The 20,468-nt window shown below is 29.2% G+C and overlaps 3 protein-coding genes across 6 annotated transcripts; 1 reads left to right on the forward strand and 2 right to left on the reverse strand.

Moving 5' to 3' along the window:
• Positions 1-307: 307 nt before the first annotated feature.
• On the reverse strand, positions 308-6,077 carry LOC114122483 (G patch domain-containing protein 2-like). Its single transcript, XM_050205011.1, has 11 exons — positions 5,258-6,077; positions 3,263-3,338; positions 3,118-3,194; positions 2,922-3,049; positions 2,700-2,828; positions 2,385-2,572; positions 2,135-2,319; positions 1,931-2,058; positions 1,750-1,866; positions 1,607-1,692; positions 308-522 (listed from the first exon to the last, which is right to left on the reverse strand). The coding sequence occupies exons 1-11, from the start codon at positions 5,312-5,314 to the stop codon at positions 413-415; spliced, it is 1,281 nt and encodes a 426-aa protein (XP_050060968.1). The 5' UTR covers positions 5,315-6,077; the 3' UTR covers positions 308-412.
• Positions 6,078-6,392: 315 nt separating this feature from the next.
• On the reverse strand, positions 6,393-8,943 carry LOC114122453 (probable 18S rRNA (guanine-N(7))-methyltransferase). The gene is made up of 6 exons (XM_027985121.2): positions 7,925-8,943; positions 7,687-7,724; positions 7,435-7,613; positions 6,988-7,181; positions 6,682-6,908; positions 6,393-6,618 (listed from the first exon to the last, which is right to left on the reverse strand). Exons 1-6 carry the CDS (start codon positions 7,958-7,960, stop codon positions 6,471-6,473), a joined length of 822 nt encoding a protein of 273 aa, XP_027840922.2. The 5' UTR covers positions 7,961-8,943; the 3' UTR covers positions 6,393-6,470.
• Positions 8,944-9,027: 84 nt separating this feature from the next.
• Positions 9,028-20,263, forward strand: LOC114122439 (serine/threonine-protein kinase minibrain). Of its 4 annotated transcripts, XM_027985109.2 has the most exons (11): positions 9,028-9,815; positions 10,029-10,252; positions 13,060-13,286; positions 13,810-14,040; positions 14,114-14,261; positions 14,326-14,612; positions 14,673-14,819; positions 14,888-15,148; positions 15,229-15,439; positions 15,618-15,695; positions 17,221-17,370. In XM_027985109.2, the coding sequence occupies exons 2-10, from the start codon at positions 10,168-10,170 to the stop codon at positions 15,650-15,652; spliced, it is 1,632 nt and encodes a 543-aa protein (XP_027840910.1). In that variant the 5' UTR covers positions 9,028-9,815; positions 10,029-10,167; the 3' UTR covers positions 15,653-15,695; positions 17,221-17,370. The 4 variants fall into 4 exon arrangements, with proteins under 4 accessions (XP_027840910.1, XP_027840905.1, XP_050060966.1 ...); XM_027985104.2 differs by lacking the exon at positions 15,618-15,695 and having other exon boundaries at positions 9,031-9,815; positions 17,221-20,263; XM_050205009.1 differs by lacking the exons at positions 9,028-9,815; positions 10,029-10,252; positions 15,618-15,695 and adding an exon at positions 12,724-12,818 and having other exon boundaries at positions 17,221-20,263.
• The last annotated feature ends 205 nt before the right edge of the window (positions 20,264-20,468 follow it).

The raw sequence follows: 20,468 nt of genomic DNA on the forward strand, positions 1-20,468 counted from the left end.
TAATTATGTCAATAATTTAAAGAGTAGTGTATATTTTTAACATAGAAAGCTTTACGTTTTATAATACGAAAAAAGTTTGACAGAATGTTTAGAATACTGAGAATTTAGAAAGTAATAGTATCAAGAGTATTTCGACCTCCGAGTTTAAATATAATAGATACTCCTCTTAAAAATAATGACTTGAAATTGATTGATAAATTTAATAAGTCAATATATAATCGTGACTGTTTCAATCAATAGCTATACTTAAGGTATTACTATTATCTAACATGTAATTTTGATAGGCAAATAACATGTCAACAAAAAATAATAATATAAATATATATAATATGTAAATAGTAAAACAAGCATGTTAAAGCTGCATTTTCATTTAGTTTCAGCCTTACTAGTTGGCACAAATATATAATCATATTCATTTGTTCTGATTTGAAGTTTCTGTTTGAGATGATGTACAAGGCTTGTCTTCAAGAACTATAGGTATCCATGCTTGATTATGTAATGCTTGCAAGCCTAAACTTAATTCTGGAACAGTAATTTATTATTAAAGTTAAATTTTAATTAGGTAATAAATTAGTTTTGATATTGGAGGATCATGACCTGTATTGATTCATGAAAATATTATGTAACTATACAATGTACACAAGTGGTTAAAACCTCATAAATGATTTTTTGTTTAAGGCATTAGAAATAATTAACAAGTAAATTAGCAGTATACTAGCACATGAAATACAATTAACCTAAAAAAAGAACATTTTCACAAAACAGTTGAACAAGTTAAGAAAAAAATTTAAATTTTACTAATTACTGTCATTATTAACACCATATTGTTCCTTATACAAAATATAAAATATAACTAAATCTATTGAAATCAAATTTATAGAAAATATATATTCTTAACTAAGTGCAATAATTAATAGGGTATGATGAAAATTAAGTTTAAGTCAGACTTACAAAGTTGAAAGTGGTACAAAATGACTATGGTCTAGAAGTATGCCACATAAGGGTAACTTATGTAATAAAAATAACATAATTTATATTAACTATATTTGAGTACTTGTATGATCATTAATTATATTCTGATAAAGTTCATTAGAGTTAACACTAGTAAGGCTGATGTGATTTATAAGGTTAGAATTTATATGCAATAAAAATTGTAAAATATGCATTTGGCTTATTAAAAATATGTATGATTAATATAATATACACATTTTAAAATTAATAAAACATTAATTCCAACTATTATTGCTATTCAAATGTATTACACGAAATAATTACATTGAGTTTTAAATTTTCAAAATTAAATGATATTCTGTTAGACTTTAATAAATTCTTATATATTTACTAAAACTTCGTTTGACATCACATGACTTAAAAATGTCTAGTAAAGATAAACATGCATTTTTCGTATTTATAAAGTCGAATATGCAATAATATGTATTTTTTCCAAAATATGAAAAATAAAAGCACCACCATTTATATTATCATGTGGTGATTTTTGGATATAACTGACAAAAGAAATAATCAGAAGTTGCAAAAAAAAAAAAAACTGTAGCGTATAAATCCTAGCCCTACTTATAAGTGTTAATTTTTTTGTTTTCATTATTACCAGAAGATGCAGATTTCTTTCTTTTGTGATCTTTTGATGGATTGAGATGTGAAAATGGAGCTTCTAAATCTACTTGAATTGTATTGCTAAAAAAATAATTTAATATTATATAATATGTTTGCTAAAGTAAAAAAAAAACTAACTCAGTTTTGGTCAGAGTAACTCCTTTTTTTGGCGAGTCATTAAGTTGCATATGAAGAGAATACATTTCTGCTAAATGTGATAGTTGGTCTTGTTCCTTTTTTGGCATTGGATGCAGTCTAAAATATAAGGTATTTTTAGTTAAAATTTAAAAATACATATAAAATAAGCAAAACTAATTACCTTAATTCAGACTGAGCCGGATCACGTAAAAAACGAGATACTTTTTCATTAGCTGAAGTTATAACAGAGAAACTAGGTTTAACTGATCGAACTCTGCGTAAACCTCCACGAATTTCTCTATCACTCTTCTAACCAAATAATACATAAATGTGTTTATTATTATAATATTGATAAAGTATAACAAAAAAAAATTATTTTTAGTACCTTGAGAAAAGTATTTCTATGCCACATTGGCATACGCCCAGGTCCTCTTCCTTCAGCTAAAGTACTATTTTGTAAATTTACAGATAATAATTTCTGACAATCAATTTTCATTGGTTCAGCATCATCATCGGTTACTCCACCAGCTCCACATGCATTACCAACCCAATCACTCTGTTCATCATCCCCTAAATTATGTATAATGTTTTTTATTATAATAACTATGTATAATTTTCATTAATATTGGTTTTACCTTCTCTTCCTTCATCATTAGTAAAAATTCCAGCTTCACTTTCTGAGGAACTAATACTACTTGAGCTACTAGCAATGTCTATATCCATTGATTTGATATTTGAAGTACCCTGGTGACAACTACCAGCTATAATTTCTCGATTACTACGTTTTCTTTTACCAATAGCCAAGATCAATGATCCGCAGTTTCTAAATAGTTAAGGAATTATGTCATAATTAATCTAATGAATTTTGAATTTTAATAACAGTTGTATTTATTTAACTGAACAAAGAAAAACATTAAAACAACAATAACATGTACAACAATAGTACCTACCTTGGCATACTAGCTGAGTGACGTGTAGTCCTTCTCTTTTCACTGCTACTACTTTGAGAACAACTACTTGTCATTTGTGAAGGAAACTTCACGTCTGGATCTACTATCATTTTTTTGAATTTTCTTTTTCTAAAAATAAAAAATAAAAGTTAATATTTTATAAATGAACTATAATGATAAAATGTAATTTAATTTATCATATTTTAGCTATTGTAATTAAACCTTCTAGTGAATGGTCTTCCAGGGGTTAAGTTTTCATTGACAGAATCTGATTCCAAGTGCATTAATTGTTTTGATAGTAAAGCAAATCGAATTGGTTGTGGAGCACCACTTATATCATCTGAATCACTCTATTTTTAAAAAAAAGATCATTTTAATAATAAATTATTGTTTTTAAAATCTTTTTAAGTGTTCTTACATGATAAATACTAGACACTCCTACATCTTTGGAATTACTACTAGAATCATCACTTTGAGCTTTATTGTCAGGATATGCTAAAACATGAATGAAATAAGTTTGAAAATAATAAAGAAGTTAGTTTACAGTATACTATATAACATACCAACGCTACTGGCAGATCTTGTTCGCCGCCTGAATCCTATTGGCCGAATGAATTTATTTGCTTTATCCATTCTAAACTAAAAAAAGAATATTCATCATATTACATTATAATATTTGATTATACGATAATAAGTTGATTGACTTAGTCAACAAACATAAGTTACATTTTCAAATATTTATAAATAAATAAATATTTTTTTTAATATTTTTAAGTATCAAATAAATGTTAATATTATATTGATAAAGGTAGGTATATAAACTAAAGTAGTTTTAAATATATTACATAGGTAATTAATAATTATACAAACAATACAATAATATGATTGTAAATGAAAGATCTAATGGATACATATTAATATGTCGATTAATTTGTATTTTATTAAAAACAGATCAAATTGATGCCCTTTGTTGCCCTTCATTTTCCATCAGAAATAGATAAGAAATATTTTAATGTGATCATAGACAAACATGTCTATAATTGAATAAAAATGAGTTAAATATTAAATAATTCAGTATTACTTTACATACTGCTTATTACTGTATTGTAACATAAATTAGATATTTAGATTGCCAGTATAAATATCCTACTATTTTAAGTTTTGATATTTAAATAATTAAACAACTATAAATAAGAAAAATTGAATCAGAATGACAAAATATGATAAAACAATATTTAATTAAATTAAATTCTTAAAATTTGCCTACAACTAATTGATATTTATCAGGGTATAAGGTCTTAGTCTAGTATCACTCACCTTAGTATACAATAGCATTATATTATTATACTTAATAAATGATAAATGTTCCAATTAAAAAAACAATTATTAAAATACAAACAGTAGTTACTTATTCTTCAAAATTATACAATATTAAACACTTTTTAAGGAGTAAACTAAGCCTCTCTATTCTTATCTATGATTACTTAAATTATTATTATATTCAATGATTATTGCTTATAAGTAAAATTTTGTTGAACTACATTCATAATTACTTGCAACATATTAACATATTAATAAGATCTACCATAAAATATAAATAAATCGAGAAATAAATCTTATATACCTAGTAGATTTGAAAAATAGTAATACTAGATTTTTTTATTTAAAATGTATTTCTTTTCTTTTAATCCTTAATTCTATTAAAATTAAAATTGTTTAATAAACAATACTATAGGTTATTTAGAATTTAAAATAAACGAGGGACAGTAATTGATGAGATTAGATAAAAATTGTTAAGACCACCAATCTAGTAAACAATGCAACCTATTATACAAACAATTTTTATTAGAGTTTGTTGATTAAAGGCAACAATAAAATTGAACACAATCCAAACTTAAAAATTACGCATCTAACATAATTTAGTATAGGTACCTATAGTTTTTAATTTAATATAATAATAAAGTATATAATAGTATATACCAAGTAGTTAAAATATACAATGGTAACTACAGAATGAAATTTGTAATCACAAAAGTGTGTCTCCTTATTCATATCGTAATAATATTATAATTATCATTGCAAATCAAATAACCTACAACATGTAGACAAGGTAACACAACATGGTCATTCTAAAGTCCTACATATTGTAGACTTAAAACCACAGACTGCAGATGTGTAGTCGCAGGTATGATTATAATGTCAAAATACCACAAATTGTGTGTTTCTGTTCAACGATACATAGAATCTATCGAATAAGTGATTTAAGTAGAACCCCTGGAGTACACAAATGAACGGATCGTCTTAACTACTGTCAAACGGACGTCATTCATATGTCAATGTGCGATTTCTCCAAATTTAAAATTTATAATTGTGAGCACATACCTATTATAGGGGAAGAGTGGATCACGGCATTAGCCGTCGGATTATATTACACTAATATACAATACATCAATGAACAATGTGTCAATGTAACTGTTACAACCAGTCACAAGACATTCGGTAAGTACGTCGTGCACGATCATTTAAAATGGGTGGTAGTATTCGATTTCTGTATTTACCTTTCGGGCGTGCAGACGCGCGACGGCACAACTCAAAGTGCCCGGCACTGGTCGCATAAGTAGCTCTTCGTTTATCGCACCATTTGTCCTATACGAAATATTTATTTAAACGTATCACAGAAAGTCGAGATGACCGAACGTGTTGTCGTACTGTCGTCGACTGAGCGCTATTAGCGCGTAGTGCTATTGAGACTGCTCAATCAATACGGTAAACAGTTCGTTTTCAGACGGATCGGTGGTTAGACTTTCACCGTTCACTGAGCCTGTCGTTCTTTTGTGCGGCGACGACAATTTTCTTTCCTTTTCTAGTAGGGCGCTAGATCGCCACACAAAGAACTGAAAGAACTTATCATACAACCAAACCAACTTATTAACGACAAAGCATTAAAGCAATCACTATTATAAGTAAATCTTACTACCGAGTGTGCGCACGGCTGCACGAGTCGTGGTACTGTGGTAATAACCTTAACGGTGGTTAGCGCATATTATCATAAACAAATTATCCGAAACGGCACTTGGCTATACTGTGATAATAAAAATCACGGTTGGCCTGATTGAAGGGATCAAGAGATTCGGCAGAGCATACACTATTTATAGAAGTAGAAATGTAGAATACTGAACATAGTGTACATTTTACTATTTAAGAGTATTCCAGTTTAAATATGTAAAAAAGCAATAATATCTTATAATTTGGTAAACAAGTTATTAAATCCTATACATATAATTCCAATAAATGCGTAAATGACTAAATGAGAGCAGGTACAGACTTAGAAAAATGTGATGTTCCGAAGGGGAATTGTCTTCAAAATTGCAAACTAGATACAGAAATTATAAAAAAAAAATGTATAAACTGAAAGTCTAATAATAGGTTTGTTTCAGCATGCTCAAATTTATTATGATTTTCATAAATACACCAACCTTAAAATTAAATAATGGAAAAAAATTACATAATAAAGAGCTCCAAAATTTGTTTCAACAAATCAATAAGTTAAAGGGATGCATAAAGAGGAGATAAAGAGATAGATAGATAGAACTTTATATTAAATTTTATTTAATATACATTATACTTAGTAAAGACTGGATATTATGATGGAGTAAGTGAGAATTAATAAAGACCTATTAAGAAAAGACTATGTAAGCTCATAGAATTTTATTCTTAAACAAATAACAGAGTATTGAAATTGATAAAATGTAAATTAGATTATAGTTAAAATCAAAACCGCCCACTCCTTGATCGTCCTGTGTACTTGGTATCTTCTCTAGTAGTTCTTCCTTGGCGTCTTCTCCTTTCTTTTTTTTCTAAAATCCATTCTCTACTTTTTTTTACTAATTTTGTTGCACGTCCTTTTGTCATTGTTTCTCTGTAAATCATTCATAAATAAATCAAATATTATAACATTCATAGGTATTTATACCACTATTACCTTTTTGATGTATAATTAATTTGTGTATTTTCTGTACCAAGTGCAGGAGGCATAGGCATAGCACCACCAGTCATCAAAACAAGAAAATATTTTTTTGCTTTAGTACTGTCGGGGAAATCAACCAACAAACCTCCGAAAAATCCAGCTTTTCTAGCTTGTGATACAACCAAATCTGTTTGATGTACATTTTCTGGATAAAATTGAAAGACTGCTCTTGCATTACGTCCCTAAAATCAAAACCAAATAAAAATTAAATATATATTCTACTGAATTATTTAAAAATTATAATGTGAACGTAACACTTACCAAGCAAGCTAATAATGTCGAAAACAAAGTATATAACCGTTTTGCAGGCTTATGTGATGATTTATCTGCATTACATAACCATTGTAATGTGCTTACACTATATGCACCATCAAATGTACCAGGTTGAAATGGAACACCATCACCAATGTCTCCCAACAATAAATCACCTTCAACTTCTCTTTCTTTTGCTACTTCTAATAAAAAATATACATTGTAAATGGATAATTCAGTATAGGTACTTTAGTTTGAATTTTAGTAGAATAAAAAATATTTAATTTTCATATTCTATATGAGTAACTAGATATTTTTAAAAATAATTACACAAAGAATGAAAGAATATATTTGTATAAAAATAAATCTACCTACTTTTAAAATTCATACATATTATTAAATAATAAATACTCATAATGAATGTAAAAATTACAAAAAACAGATGAATCAACATACTTAACATGGAGTCTGAAATGTCCATTCCAAACCAAATATGACCAGAATCTTCAGCAACACTGCCACTAAGACCAGATCCACATCCTAGATCTAATAGTAAACAAGGTTCGTCTTCTGGCAACATCAACAATTCCATACACCTTTCAGCCATTTCTAATTGAATATTTATCATCCGAGAACTGAAAATAGTGATATTAATAGAACTGTTTAAACTTAAAGTGATTGAGTAAAGACTATGTTGAGGTTACTTACTTTTGGGTATACTTTCGAGCTTCATCGTCATTATAAAACTGTTGAAAAAAAAATAAACATTTATAAATACATAAACGGCATAACATTTTTTTGTGTAATAGATGTATAGCAACATAATATATAATGCACATAATGAAAAATTTAAGATTATAATTAAAACAAAGTTTTAATATGCAGTGGCCTGTGTTTAGGTCTGAAATTAAAAATGGACAATAATGATTAAGTATATAAAACTCACAATTTCTGGTGGAGCTAAATGTTCCGGACGAGACATTTTGTTGTTATTTTATTGGTATAAAATCAAAATAATTTGAATAATTGTTAAATTCTTAAGCACATTGTTTTTAAGAATTACTGCAGTACCGCGAAATGTAAATCCAAAATCGTGTTATCATTAATTAATATCGTTATCTACTGCGATAAGTTTATCACAGATTCAGTCGTGTTTCATTGGTTGTAGCGTGAAAATAAAAAATGAATAATATTTTGTAGGTTTATGGGTCTATATTTTTGCGACACACCCGCCGCAAAGCGGTGACAAATAAAAGACAGTCGGTCGTGGAATCATCGATCGCTAGATGGCGGCACTAAGTCTACGATCCCGGTGCATCACATTCACTCGACCACGAATCGAAATATTGAACGGCGTACTCCATTGGCGCGGTCGAGCGGTTCGACGGCAGGACCGACCAACGGCGTGTGCCGTTTTATCGACTGGCGACGTAATGCGCCTGGGACAGTGCCACACTGCCACCAGTAGTGACTCGTGGGACGGGTCCTTTACTCCTATAGTCCTATGTAGACATGTAGCGTCTCGGCTATTCAATTGCTGATGGGATCGCATAGAAATTAAGTACCATATTGAATGATGGGGACTAAAACAAATAATTTTTAAAAAAAACAATCCCAAGTCCGAACTTCATATTATATTCATCAATAGCTTAAAGTCCAAAAAAAAAAGACGATCGTCGTGTCCGGACGGCAATTACGATATCGTCAAATTGCGATTTCACGACACGAAGATAGCTAATGTTTATAACAGATTTATGGTGTGCAACGGGTGGACGTTTGCACTTTTAAAGCGACTAGGAAACGCCGAACGTCGCACCGGCAGTGGTAGTGTGGTACAGTAGTACAGTAGTACAGTGGTACGAGACCATAAGTACCACGACCGTACGACGCAACCACCGCCACCCGTTCGCGGTCCACACTCCACCGCCGAACGCCCCGACGGGCGACGACTATATAATATAGACTGCAATTTAAGCGAGCCCCGTGTCTGTGCGTGCGTGCGTGCGTGTGTTTCGTGTGTTACTGTGTTAGCACTCGGCAGTCAGCGATAACGCGTCGTATATTATTATTTGTTATTATTTATTTATTATTATTATTACTATTATTACTATTATATTTTCATAAAAAGATTGAAAATCAAAATAAAAAATCGTATCACGCCGTGTCGCGACTCGCGGTAGTTCGACGTAATAATAATAATAATATACAAATTCATAAAAATCGTGTAAACGTTTTTTTCCGCTCTTCTGTTCCCGTTTCACGGTTTTTCATCGTCGTCGTCGTCGTCATCATCGTCGCCACTTTTACAAGAATAATCAAACGTCGATATCGTTGACGGGCTGTACGAGAAATGTACGTCAATATGTGGTTTTGAAGTATTATGCCGAGTCGTCGCGCTCCTCATCTCCGTAACCGTCGGTGTAGTGCTACTACGGTTGTCGTTGGCCTCCAACGTCCGTCCGCACTTGAGCGATAATCGGTTCGCGGTCGACGCCGTTCCTTGTGCGCGTGTAGCGACAACCGTTGCCGATACAGCGACGATAACAGTCCGACCGGCGACGACAGAGTTCGACTGACGATATCGTGTCCGTACGGGTGAGGCAAGCGAGCAAGACACGCCGTCGTCGTTACGTGATGATGATCATGTCGCGTTATCGCCGGACGACGTACGATACCGCCTAAAAAGGGCATATGCCCATCGCCGTCGTAACGGCGCGCTTCACGTCGGTCGGCAGCCGTGCTTAGCGCTCTGTCCGCCAGCCACAGCGGCCGCGACCACGACCACGGGCGTTTGTGAGCCTCCGACCACCGCACTCGGTGACCGCCACTCCGATTATGTAAGTGTGTGTATGCTAGCACGCCGTATTGTTATTGTTGACGAGCTTTGACCCCTCCTGTCTGCGTCGCGACACGGGTGTTCTCAGAACGCTCTCGCGCGTATCAGGTGGTGTTTTTGGGTCACCGAAAGTCGCCCGTCAACGCACAGGCTGGACGCTGTCCGCGGCGAGTTGAGTTTCGTTGTTTATTTATCGAGCTTTTTGTTTGTCCAGAGTCAATCCAATCTCGTCGACCGCACACCCAGCCCCCTCCGATCGTATTAATTTTGATCGACTACCGTTGTGACACGATGCGTTTGCATGGATGGTTTTCTTGAAAACCGGCAACTAGTTGCCGGCCACCGATTGAGATATGGACGGCAGCAATGGAGCCAAGCAAGCGGACAGTTGGCATAAACATGAGCCGTTCATGATGGTCGAAAAGCAGAAAAATAAAAGTGAGTGCAACGCTATCAGACTTTGTTGTTTGCTGATCGTTTGAAATTTTTTTAAACTAACTGACATCGATTTTAAACTATCTAATTACGGTTAATATTTAGATATTGCCCCGACAACCTTTGTCATGTCACTGTGTCTTTAGCTGAATTAGTGTTTTGAAACAATTTTTTTTACCAGATGTTGGAAGCGTCCTTGAATGATTGCCTACATTTAAATACAATGAATTCTCTGTGCAATACCATATGTTTAGACAACTGTTTTGATAATCACATTGGATTTCTATTGTTTAAAACAAATGCCGCTTATCTTTCATAATTAAATTTGTGTATAGTGATACATTCACGTATACCCATTTCGAGATTTATGTGCGAGAAATTAATAACCAATTATCCAAATACTAATCACTATGGATTACGTTTAAAACATTCACATTAATAATTGTGTGATGTAATAATTTATCTTCTGTTTTCATTGATGTTCTCATCATGTCAAGTGCTAAATATTTTCTCCACTTTTTGTTTAAAATGTTTAAATGCTTTTCCTGTTAGAAATAGTAGATACCTGTGTATAATGAAAAAGTTCTTTAAATTCCTGTTCCTAAAGTAGTGAGTTAATTAGTATATAAATTTATTTATAAATTAGACCAGTTTATTCTGTCATAAAATATTAATATGGTCTGTATGTGTGGAACTAAATGGAATTTAGTAATTGCTTGTATAGGTACTTACTTTGTTTTGTGGAATGATAAGAAATACTCCATGAAAACTGTATAGGTGCTTGAAAAGTTTATTTTATAGTTAATCAAAGAAAATTGAAATAACTATTGAACTATCTATTGAATGATCTTAAAAAGTAATCCAGAATAATAAATTAATAATATTTGTACTTAACAAAAAAAAAAAAAAACATGTGAACTGGTTGTTAATTATAAAGGGTTTTTATAAATATTTCTTTATAAATGTATATTATTGATAATTTAATTCAGATAATCCAGTATAATTTTTATTATGCATTATATATATTATATATCCCCAATTTATAAAATAACTGTTATTATCAATAGGAAAGAAATTAATACATTTACATTAAAATACATGAATGAAAATTATCACTAAGTATAATAATATAAAAGTAGTTTTTTGGTTAGTTGAATGTTGCATTGGTAGTTTATATATTAATTTTCCAATTGTCTATCTAATGGTATTTTATTAGAACTCAGTCTCCTGTTATATGTCACATCCACTTGATGAAATTATCCATTTAATGAAAAATTATGCAGTTCATGAAATGGAAACTATTTTTTTTTTACTTAGTGAAATGATTAAAAAATTCATTAAGTGGATTGTATTATGGTTTATTATATTTATTTTGAAGTATGATTTATGGGTTGTTCGTATAATCTACAACCAATGGTAGTACCTATATGTATTAAATATACCTACATCATATTATTTTGTTTCATCTATTGGCCATTTGATGAAATATTACACGATATCAAATTTTAAAATCTATTTCAAAAAAAGATATTCACTTAATGAAATTTTTAATTATTTCACTGAGTAGAAAAAAAAAATGGTTTCCATTTCATGAACTGGATAACTTTTCATGAAATGGCCAATTTTTATCAAGTGGATGTGACATAATATGGATTTGGTTTGCTTCTATTGGACTTATTCAATGTTGCTGGTATTTAGAAATTTATTGTAGCTAAAGTTAACTTTTTTATTTTATTGTTTAAAACTGTTGTAAGATTTTTAAACACATTTTGTGCATAACACATGAAACACATTGTACATGAATTGCTCTAAAGTATGAGTACCTACACTACTATCGTATGCCCTTTGTTTTAAAAATTAATTCAAATTATTTGTTATGTATGATATACATATATGTTTAATAAGTGATAAATTAGTAAAGAAAAAAATATTTCATTGCCTATGTTTGATTTACACACAATATTGAAAAATATTATTGATCTATTTATTTACCTTGGTTTAAACAATCGTTTGAATGTTAAGTGGATCAACATTTAGATTATCGATCAATGTCAATTAATTATTTAAAATGGGTTTTCTTAATCAATTCACTGGCAGGCATATGGTTGGGGATTAGATGACATATACTAAAAATAGATTTGCTGTACCGTCAAAACTATTTATAGAGTTTTGTTAATCAGTCTACATGTTTTGAATTCCAAATTCTACTTGGAGAAGATTGTTCTATGTATATAATATAATATATGTTATTAATTTAGAAAACTTGTTTAATTTTTAACAATTTAAAATTTATTTGATTACTATGCACTTGAATCAATGATCATTCCCATAAGTAGAGTTTGAAATAATTTTGACTGCAAGTGCAATTAGATAATAGTTTATTAAAATTATTTATTGTACAACAGATACCTACTGCATGTAGCTAATTAAAAATAAATCAATCATTTAACAGTCTGGTTAATCTTAGTGTTGTGGCCTTGCTCAGTACATTATTTTTCTTCCTATTATTTAAAGAGCTATTTAATGATCAACATTAAGGATACTAATTTCAGAAAAATATCAAATAAATGTTAGTAAACGATATTTTGTATTAAATAATAATAGTATAAAATAAGTATTATTCAAAGATAACTATTAATCTCTTAGAATAACGTTCATTAATTAAATTTGGTACTTTTACTCTTAAAATTTATAATTTTTAGTAAATATTTATAAGGATTTGTATTTTTTTTAGACAAATTTAAATTATTACTTAATTGTACTACTTTTATGCTTGAAATGTTCTCATATTTTATTATTATTTTATTAAGATCATGGGCAAGGATCTCAAGATAGTAACTTTGGTTTTGGAGGTGGTCCCTTATACGGAAGACTTGTTGCTGAAGACCAATTACCAATGGTTGGTGGTGTTGCTCCAGTACATGCTGATATCCATGCGATGCAAGCAAGAATACCGCCTCATTTTCGAGATCCATCATCAGCTCCATTGAGAAAGCTTTCAGTGGATTTAATCAAAACCTACAAGTTTATAAATGAGGTACAATATACACCATTATTTAATTAAACATTTATTTATTGTTTATTGCTTTTTAATATTAAGTTAGGTTAGTAGTACATTTTATATTAATTTTTCATTTTGTTAAACTGTGCTAAAATAGAAGTTGTTTCTTAGTTAGTGTGTTTTCTTTTTCGATTAAAATAATATATTTTCATCCTAATACTATTTATCAAGTGCGTGTATTTATATGGCTTATATAATAATATGTTAATTTTTAAAATGTCAAAGGTTAGTTATTTAATCATAGTAATCAGGTTTTAAATACTCAGATAACTCCTACTATAAATAATGAATCATTATTAATGATTGCTTTGTATTACCTACATTCCATTATCAAAATCATTTTTATAATTAATGTAGTTGTGTTTAATGTGTTTTTAATCTATATTTTAGTGGAATATAATAAAATCAACATGTTTAAACAATTATTTAACTTTGTATGTTTTATTTTATATTTATTATCTATGTTCACTTAATTTATTTTTATTTTTTATTAATTTAGGTTTACTATGCAAAGAAAAAGAAAAGAGCTGGTGGTGGAGCAGTTGGGTTGAGTAGTCAACCTCAAAATAATGGGGCCCCCGTTGAAGGTCCCGTAGCCAATAAAAAAGAAAGAAGAGTATATAATGATGGTCACGATGATGACAACCATGATTATATAATTAGAAGTGGTGAAAAGTTTTTGGATCGCTATGAAATCATATCCTTGCTAGGCAAAGGATCATTTGGACAAGTAAGTTGCATTATTTGATTAAACATTTAAGAGCAATTAAAGAAAAAAAAATCAATTTATTTTATTTATTTAGGTTGTTAAGGCTCGTGATGAGGAAGAAGATTGTTATGTAGCAATTAAAATAATAAAGAACAAAAAACCATTCCTAAATCAAGCTCAAATTGAAGTAAGACTATTAGAAATGATGAATAGAGCTGACGTTGACAACAAATACTATATTGGTATGTGGAAAATATAAGAATTAGTGGTTTGGTAAATAAAATTAATAATAATTATTATTTTCAGTTAAACTCAAGCGTCATTTTATGTGGCGTAATCATCTGTGCCTGGTGTTTGAGTTATTATCTTATAACTTGTATGATTTAATTAGGAACACTAATTTTAAAGGTGTTTCTTTAAATCTTACACGTAAATTTGCTGCTCAACTGTGCACGGCTTTGTTGTTCCTGTCCACGCCGGACCTGTCCATCATACATTGTGATCTAAAACCAGAAAACATATTGTTGTGCAATCCTAAAAGATCAGCTATTAAAATAGTAGATTTTGGTTCATCTTGCCAACTCGGCCAAAGAGTTAGTTACAAAAATTACATTTTCTCTTAAAAATTTTAATGTTTAACTTGTTTATTATAGATATATCAATATATTCAATCTCGTTTCTACCGCTCACCAGAAGTTTTACTTGGTATACCATATGATCTGGCTATTGACATGTGGAGTTTAGGATGCATTTTAGTAGAAATGCATACTGGTGAACCGTTATTTAGTGGAACAAATGAAGTATGTTTAATTACAAATCAAAATTGTGTTAATAATAAAATATTATTTATTTGGATTTTTTTTTTCAGGTGGATCAGATGAATAAAATCATTGAAGTCCTTGGCATGCCACCCAAACATATACTTGATCAGGCACAGAAAGCTCACAAATATTTTGATAAAATGCCTGGTGTTGATTCGTATACCTTAAAAAAACCTAAAGATGCCAAAAAGTATAGAAATCCAGGTGGTCGACGATTACATGATATATTAGGTGTCGAAACAGGAGGTCCATATGCTAGGCGTTTAGGTGAACCAGGACATTCAATGTCTGACTATCTTAAATTTAAAGTAAGTATTTCTAATAACTAACGCAATCATAACAGTGTTTGAAATATTTTATAATATAATGTATTTTGTCAATTATTTAGGATCTTATAGTACGAATGCTGGATTATGATCCTAAAACTCGAATTACCCCATATTATGCTTTGCAACACAATTTCTTCAAGCGAACTTCTGAAGAAGGTACTAATACTGCTAGTGGTATCGCTCAAGCTGGACTACACAGCTTAGGTGCTAGTCCACCATTTAATAGTTTACCTAATAATAATCCAGGGGACACTAATGTGCAATCATCTGGTAAGAACATAATTTATTGTTATTTTTTTGTTAAGATATGTTTATGTTTTTTTCTTTTTAAATTTAAACAGTGAAAACAAAACAAAATTATAGATATTATAACTTATATTTTAAGACTAATATTTAAATATTTATAAATGTATTATTATTTTTTTTTTTTTTTTTGCTTACCTCGAAGGAAACACTTTCCCTACACATTTTTACGCTCGATGACTATTGCTAAACTTTGGGTCAACGTATTAGATTTCAAAAAAGTGTAAGTCAAATCTTAATAATGTGACGTGTGTTGTTTCTGTAAATAATATTATGTAATTTTGAGTAATAACATTAATTATTAAAACATATATTATATAAATGTATATACACACACATACCATTAAATTTTGAATATTTAATAATATGAATCATAATTTCATAGAAAAATCATCTTGCTTTTTTTTGAGCACAGTATCATTTTAGTATTAGGCTTTTACCATTTTTAATGTAGATGTTTGATTTTGAACATGTTTTCTGTAGTTACAATTTTTACATTATTTTTATGTACAAAGTTTATAATAGTATTAAACCTTATAGTTTTCTAGAAAAAAAAAGTTTACTTTATATTAAGACATAATATATCATTTGTATGAAGTTAATATTTTACTATTTAGATAGATGTATTCTAACTAATGTTTTAGTAAAGATTTTTTTAGTTCATGGCAATTAAAACTTAATGTACATACCTTTATTCAAAAAATGTAGAGTTAAACTTTTGCATTTATTTGAAAAAATATAGTATTTATTTTAGTTTAACTTAAAGATGCTTAGAGAAAAATTGCAATAAAGGAAATATTATTTTACCAAATCCTCATATTAAGTAATCTGTTAAAATATTTTTTTGAAACATTTTTAAAGTTAATCATCCCTGTTATACAAATAATGACCAAATGAAAAAAAAAAAAAATTAAGAACATGAAGTTATAAAATTTTAAAATTTTCACTTAGCTACTTTTACTTAATGTAAACAAATTACATACATATACTTATGTACTAAATTTTAGCCTTATTTATATTTAGTTAAATTGGTTGAAAGAAAATTTGATGTTATATTTTTGTTTAAAATTAATTACTTATTTTCATAGTTAATATAAAACTACATGATATTAGTTAAGATTTCATAATTTTAAGATGTGTATTTAATTAAATTGTTGCTAATATTATCTTTGATAATATGCATACTTAACACATCATATAAATACTTAAATTTAAAAAAAAATCCAATTAATTGATTTCAGTTACCTATTAGGTATTAGGTACATTATTTTCAGTTGATCAATTAATTTTATTTTATTAAATAACTAAATTAATTTAGTATTATTGATTTAGCATTGAGTTTTTTTATTCAACATGCTTATATACATGGATTGTTTATTAAAATGTTATGAAATACAAAAATATGGTGTTTCTTAAATTGGTTTTAATTTATTTTCTTAAAATACAAAATCTAAATAGATTTTTTTCATTTGTTTGTAAACTTAAAATTTATGACTGATCAATGTATTGAATTAAATTAAATTTTGTTATTTTTTTTTTTTTGAAATTAAAAACTAAAGGCCTGTTAGTTTATCTTATTTATTATTTTAGATTTAATACTTCCATCGTATTTGCATTGATTTATCATAAACCATAGTATTATTGCTTGTTTGGTGCATTTTTGTTAAGTTTTTATTGCCTTAAATTATTTTGTTTATTAATTATATTAATAATAGTTAGTTAATCTAATTGGTTTTTTTTTTTTTTAGCAATAAGATTGCGATCAGACCAGTGCCGAGGTAGAACTACAATGGATTGTGATCCTCCACCGATCGCTTCTATGTACCATGGTTACCAAACGGCGCCAATGGCCAGACACCATTTGCCTCATCATGCTACAGTTTACCCAATGAACCCAGCATCTGCTGTTGGTGCTTTGGTTCACTGTCGACCCACCTCTTTGCCGTTCCTACATCCACAACATCACCCGTATCAACCAATACAATCACAACCTCCACGTTCATTGCATTCATTGCATAATCACCCACCACCACCACCTCCAGTACAACAACCTGTTGCACGGGTACCAACTTCCCATTCCAATCGAACGAAACAAGAACAAGATGACATGATTGGGGTATGTATAGGTCAAAGTCCTGTAGCAATAAACATAACATGATCAAATCGTATAAAATGTTGAAGAGATGGTTTATACTTGTTTTCAATGTACAAAAAAAAAATCGAATAACTGTGATTAATTTAAAGGGAAAGAGTATAAATTTTAAATTCAGGTGATAGTAGGTATCTGGGCTGAGTATTGTCAAAAATTCAATTTTATTGTTTCCACTGATATTGTTTTTATTTTGTTTTTTTTTCTAAACAAAATCCTTATAGAATTTAACTATAACTTTATTTTAACAGATTTATTGGATTAAATTAAAACGAAATAAGTGACAAATATTTTTTACCTGATACAATAATGTATAATTAGTTAATTACGCATTTTTATAAACTACCAATCGCCATTTTTATCTTTATGTATACCCGGAGAACCGTCAAAACTACCTCAATTCATTTCATAATACTAAAACCGACAAATCAATTTTGAAATAGTGTCTTGAAAACTGATCGAAACCCTATTTTAACGTGATATAGTACCACTAACACATGTACAGTATTTGTATAATAAATCATTTAAAAAAATAAAACGTAAATAATTTCATTTATTTATTATTATTTTTCTTAAATTAATTTACTATGTATCAATTAGGTTATTGAAATTAATGTTTTTCATTTTGTTACACTCTTGAAATCGGACAAAATCAAATTCAATTTTAAAGTTATCACACAGTATATCATACATTGCACAATACATTATAATTGATAGACAAAAAACACATCCTTAATGGAAATACGATTATTTTTGATAAATTCGACTTGCAGAGAAAACATTATTTTTCTGTATTAAATAGTGCATTAATGTTTTTGGTGTTTTTGTCGCGATTTCTATTGCAGTGTAATTTTTTTCTTTTTAAACCAATACAATATCAAATCATGCAACGGTATACACACACAAAACGAGAGAATTCGTATGTTCAGCACAGTCACATCAACGCACGTAAATAGTATTGTGTTCGACTGTACGATTAACAATTGGTGCGCGCCGAATTGATCTATATTATTATTGCCTTAGAATTTCGATAACACGACTGATCGTATGTATACAATTTTTTATAATATAATTTTATAATTATTATTCGCTTAAAAAAAAACAGTAAACGTGCATATAAGATAAAAATGGCGTGTGTTTATAACGACTATGCGTACTATACGTATTTTAACACGATTTCATTATTATTGTGTCTTCCCGGACTGTTTAGTATATTTTTTATTCTTATATATTTTGTTAAAATAATAAAAATGTATGTATATATGTATATTTATATATATATATATATATATATACATGGTAGTCTTATAGTCTTACCCCGAGGATTTTTTACGCGTTTCCACTGCCATAGCTGTGTAAATATATATACATAATATATAATATATATATATATATGTATGTATATATACACATATGTATGTATGTGTGTGTGTGTGAATGTGTGTTTCTGTATATTGTATTTAAATAATGTATTAGATAGTCTAAAAGTTTAAAAATATACAAATAATATAAAAAGTGAGAAACTGTAGAAATTCCTTCGCCCAAATCCGCGTGATAAAAAACACCGGGATGTTTGTTACATACCTGGGTGCGGGATAATTTTACACACCGGGGTTTGGATCAACGAATTTCTAGTCTATGTCCGACTTGTCGTCCGACTACGCTGTCGAATGCACACCGCTCTTTTTCTCACACTCACACACGTGCCCACGCACACATACACACACACTTTTCTTGCGCAACTATTGTTATAATAATATGTAGTGGCATTTATTAGCTGATTTTGATGACATGGCCACCGAGATATTTTTTTCGTTTTTGTATCGCGGGCGAGTGTATAAATTTTAACCAACAAAAAAAAAAAAAAAAACGAAAGAAATAATATTATATGTGATAGAACAGGGTGGAATATCCTTAAAACATTATTTTGTTCATTTTGTACGGTGATCGTTTATTATATAATATTAATTTTAAGATTAAGTATATACATATATATATATAATTTGATTTATATAATTTTTTTTTTTTTTATTTTATTAAAGACTGTTGTGTATATAGACTTAGATCGTGAGATGTTCATATTTAAATACTAATTATAATATTATATTATATGTATGAAATAGGAAAAGTTTTTATTTATTTTTACATTTTGTTATGTTTTTTTTTTCTTGTAACGCGCTGCCTTTATTTCGACAAACTTTTAATATCGTGTGTGAATTGCAGTGGTCTGTACTCACGCACATATATAGGTACATGTCATATACACTTAAAATTACACACAAATTCGTAAGACAATTCGTGATGGGGGGAGGGGGTTATGCCTATGCCAGTGGGTATATCATATCACTTGTATGTATATATTATATACTTAGCTAAATCTTTAGTAAATAGTAATATTAGTAGGTATAACTACTATAATTATGTATAATGATTTACGAAATATAGTTTTACTACTCGACCCGAGTCTCCCCACAGAATTTCACGATGATATAACATATACATAATGTATGGGTTTTCTGTTTTTTTTTTTTTTTTTAATAATTTTAATCTTTTAACATCTGTCTGTTGGCAATGTTGGCATATATTATTATTATATTATTAAGTAAAATAAGATATATGTAAACGAACATATTTACCTTACAGATGATTTTCTTTTTTATTTATCATTATTATTTATGTATATTTTACATGTAAACGAATAAATGTATACGGCGTTTAAAAGAAAGAAAAACAAACAAAAACAAAAATTAGAAAAATTATTTTTACCGTTTGTACTCCTACTGATTACGTCTTACGTTCGTTTCGGTATACGCTTCTGAAACGGTTCCTGGGTTGTGAAGTACAAAG

This window comes from Aphis gossypii, chromosome 3 (assembly GCF_020184175.1).
Source record: "Aphis gossypii isolate Hap1 chromosome 3, ASM2018417v2, whole genome shotgun sequence".
NCBI lineage: Eukaryota > Metazoa > Arthropoda > Insecta > Hemiptera > Aphididae > Aphis > Aphis gossypii.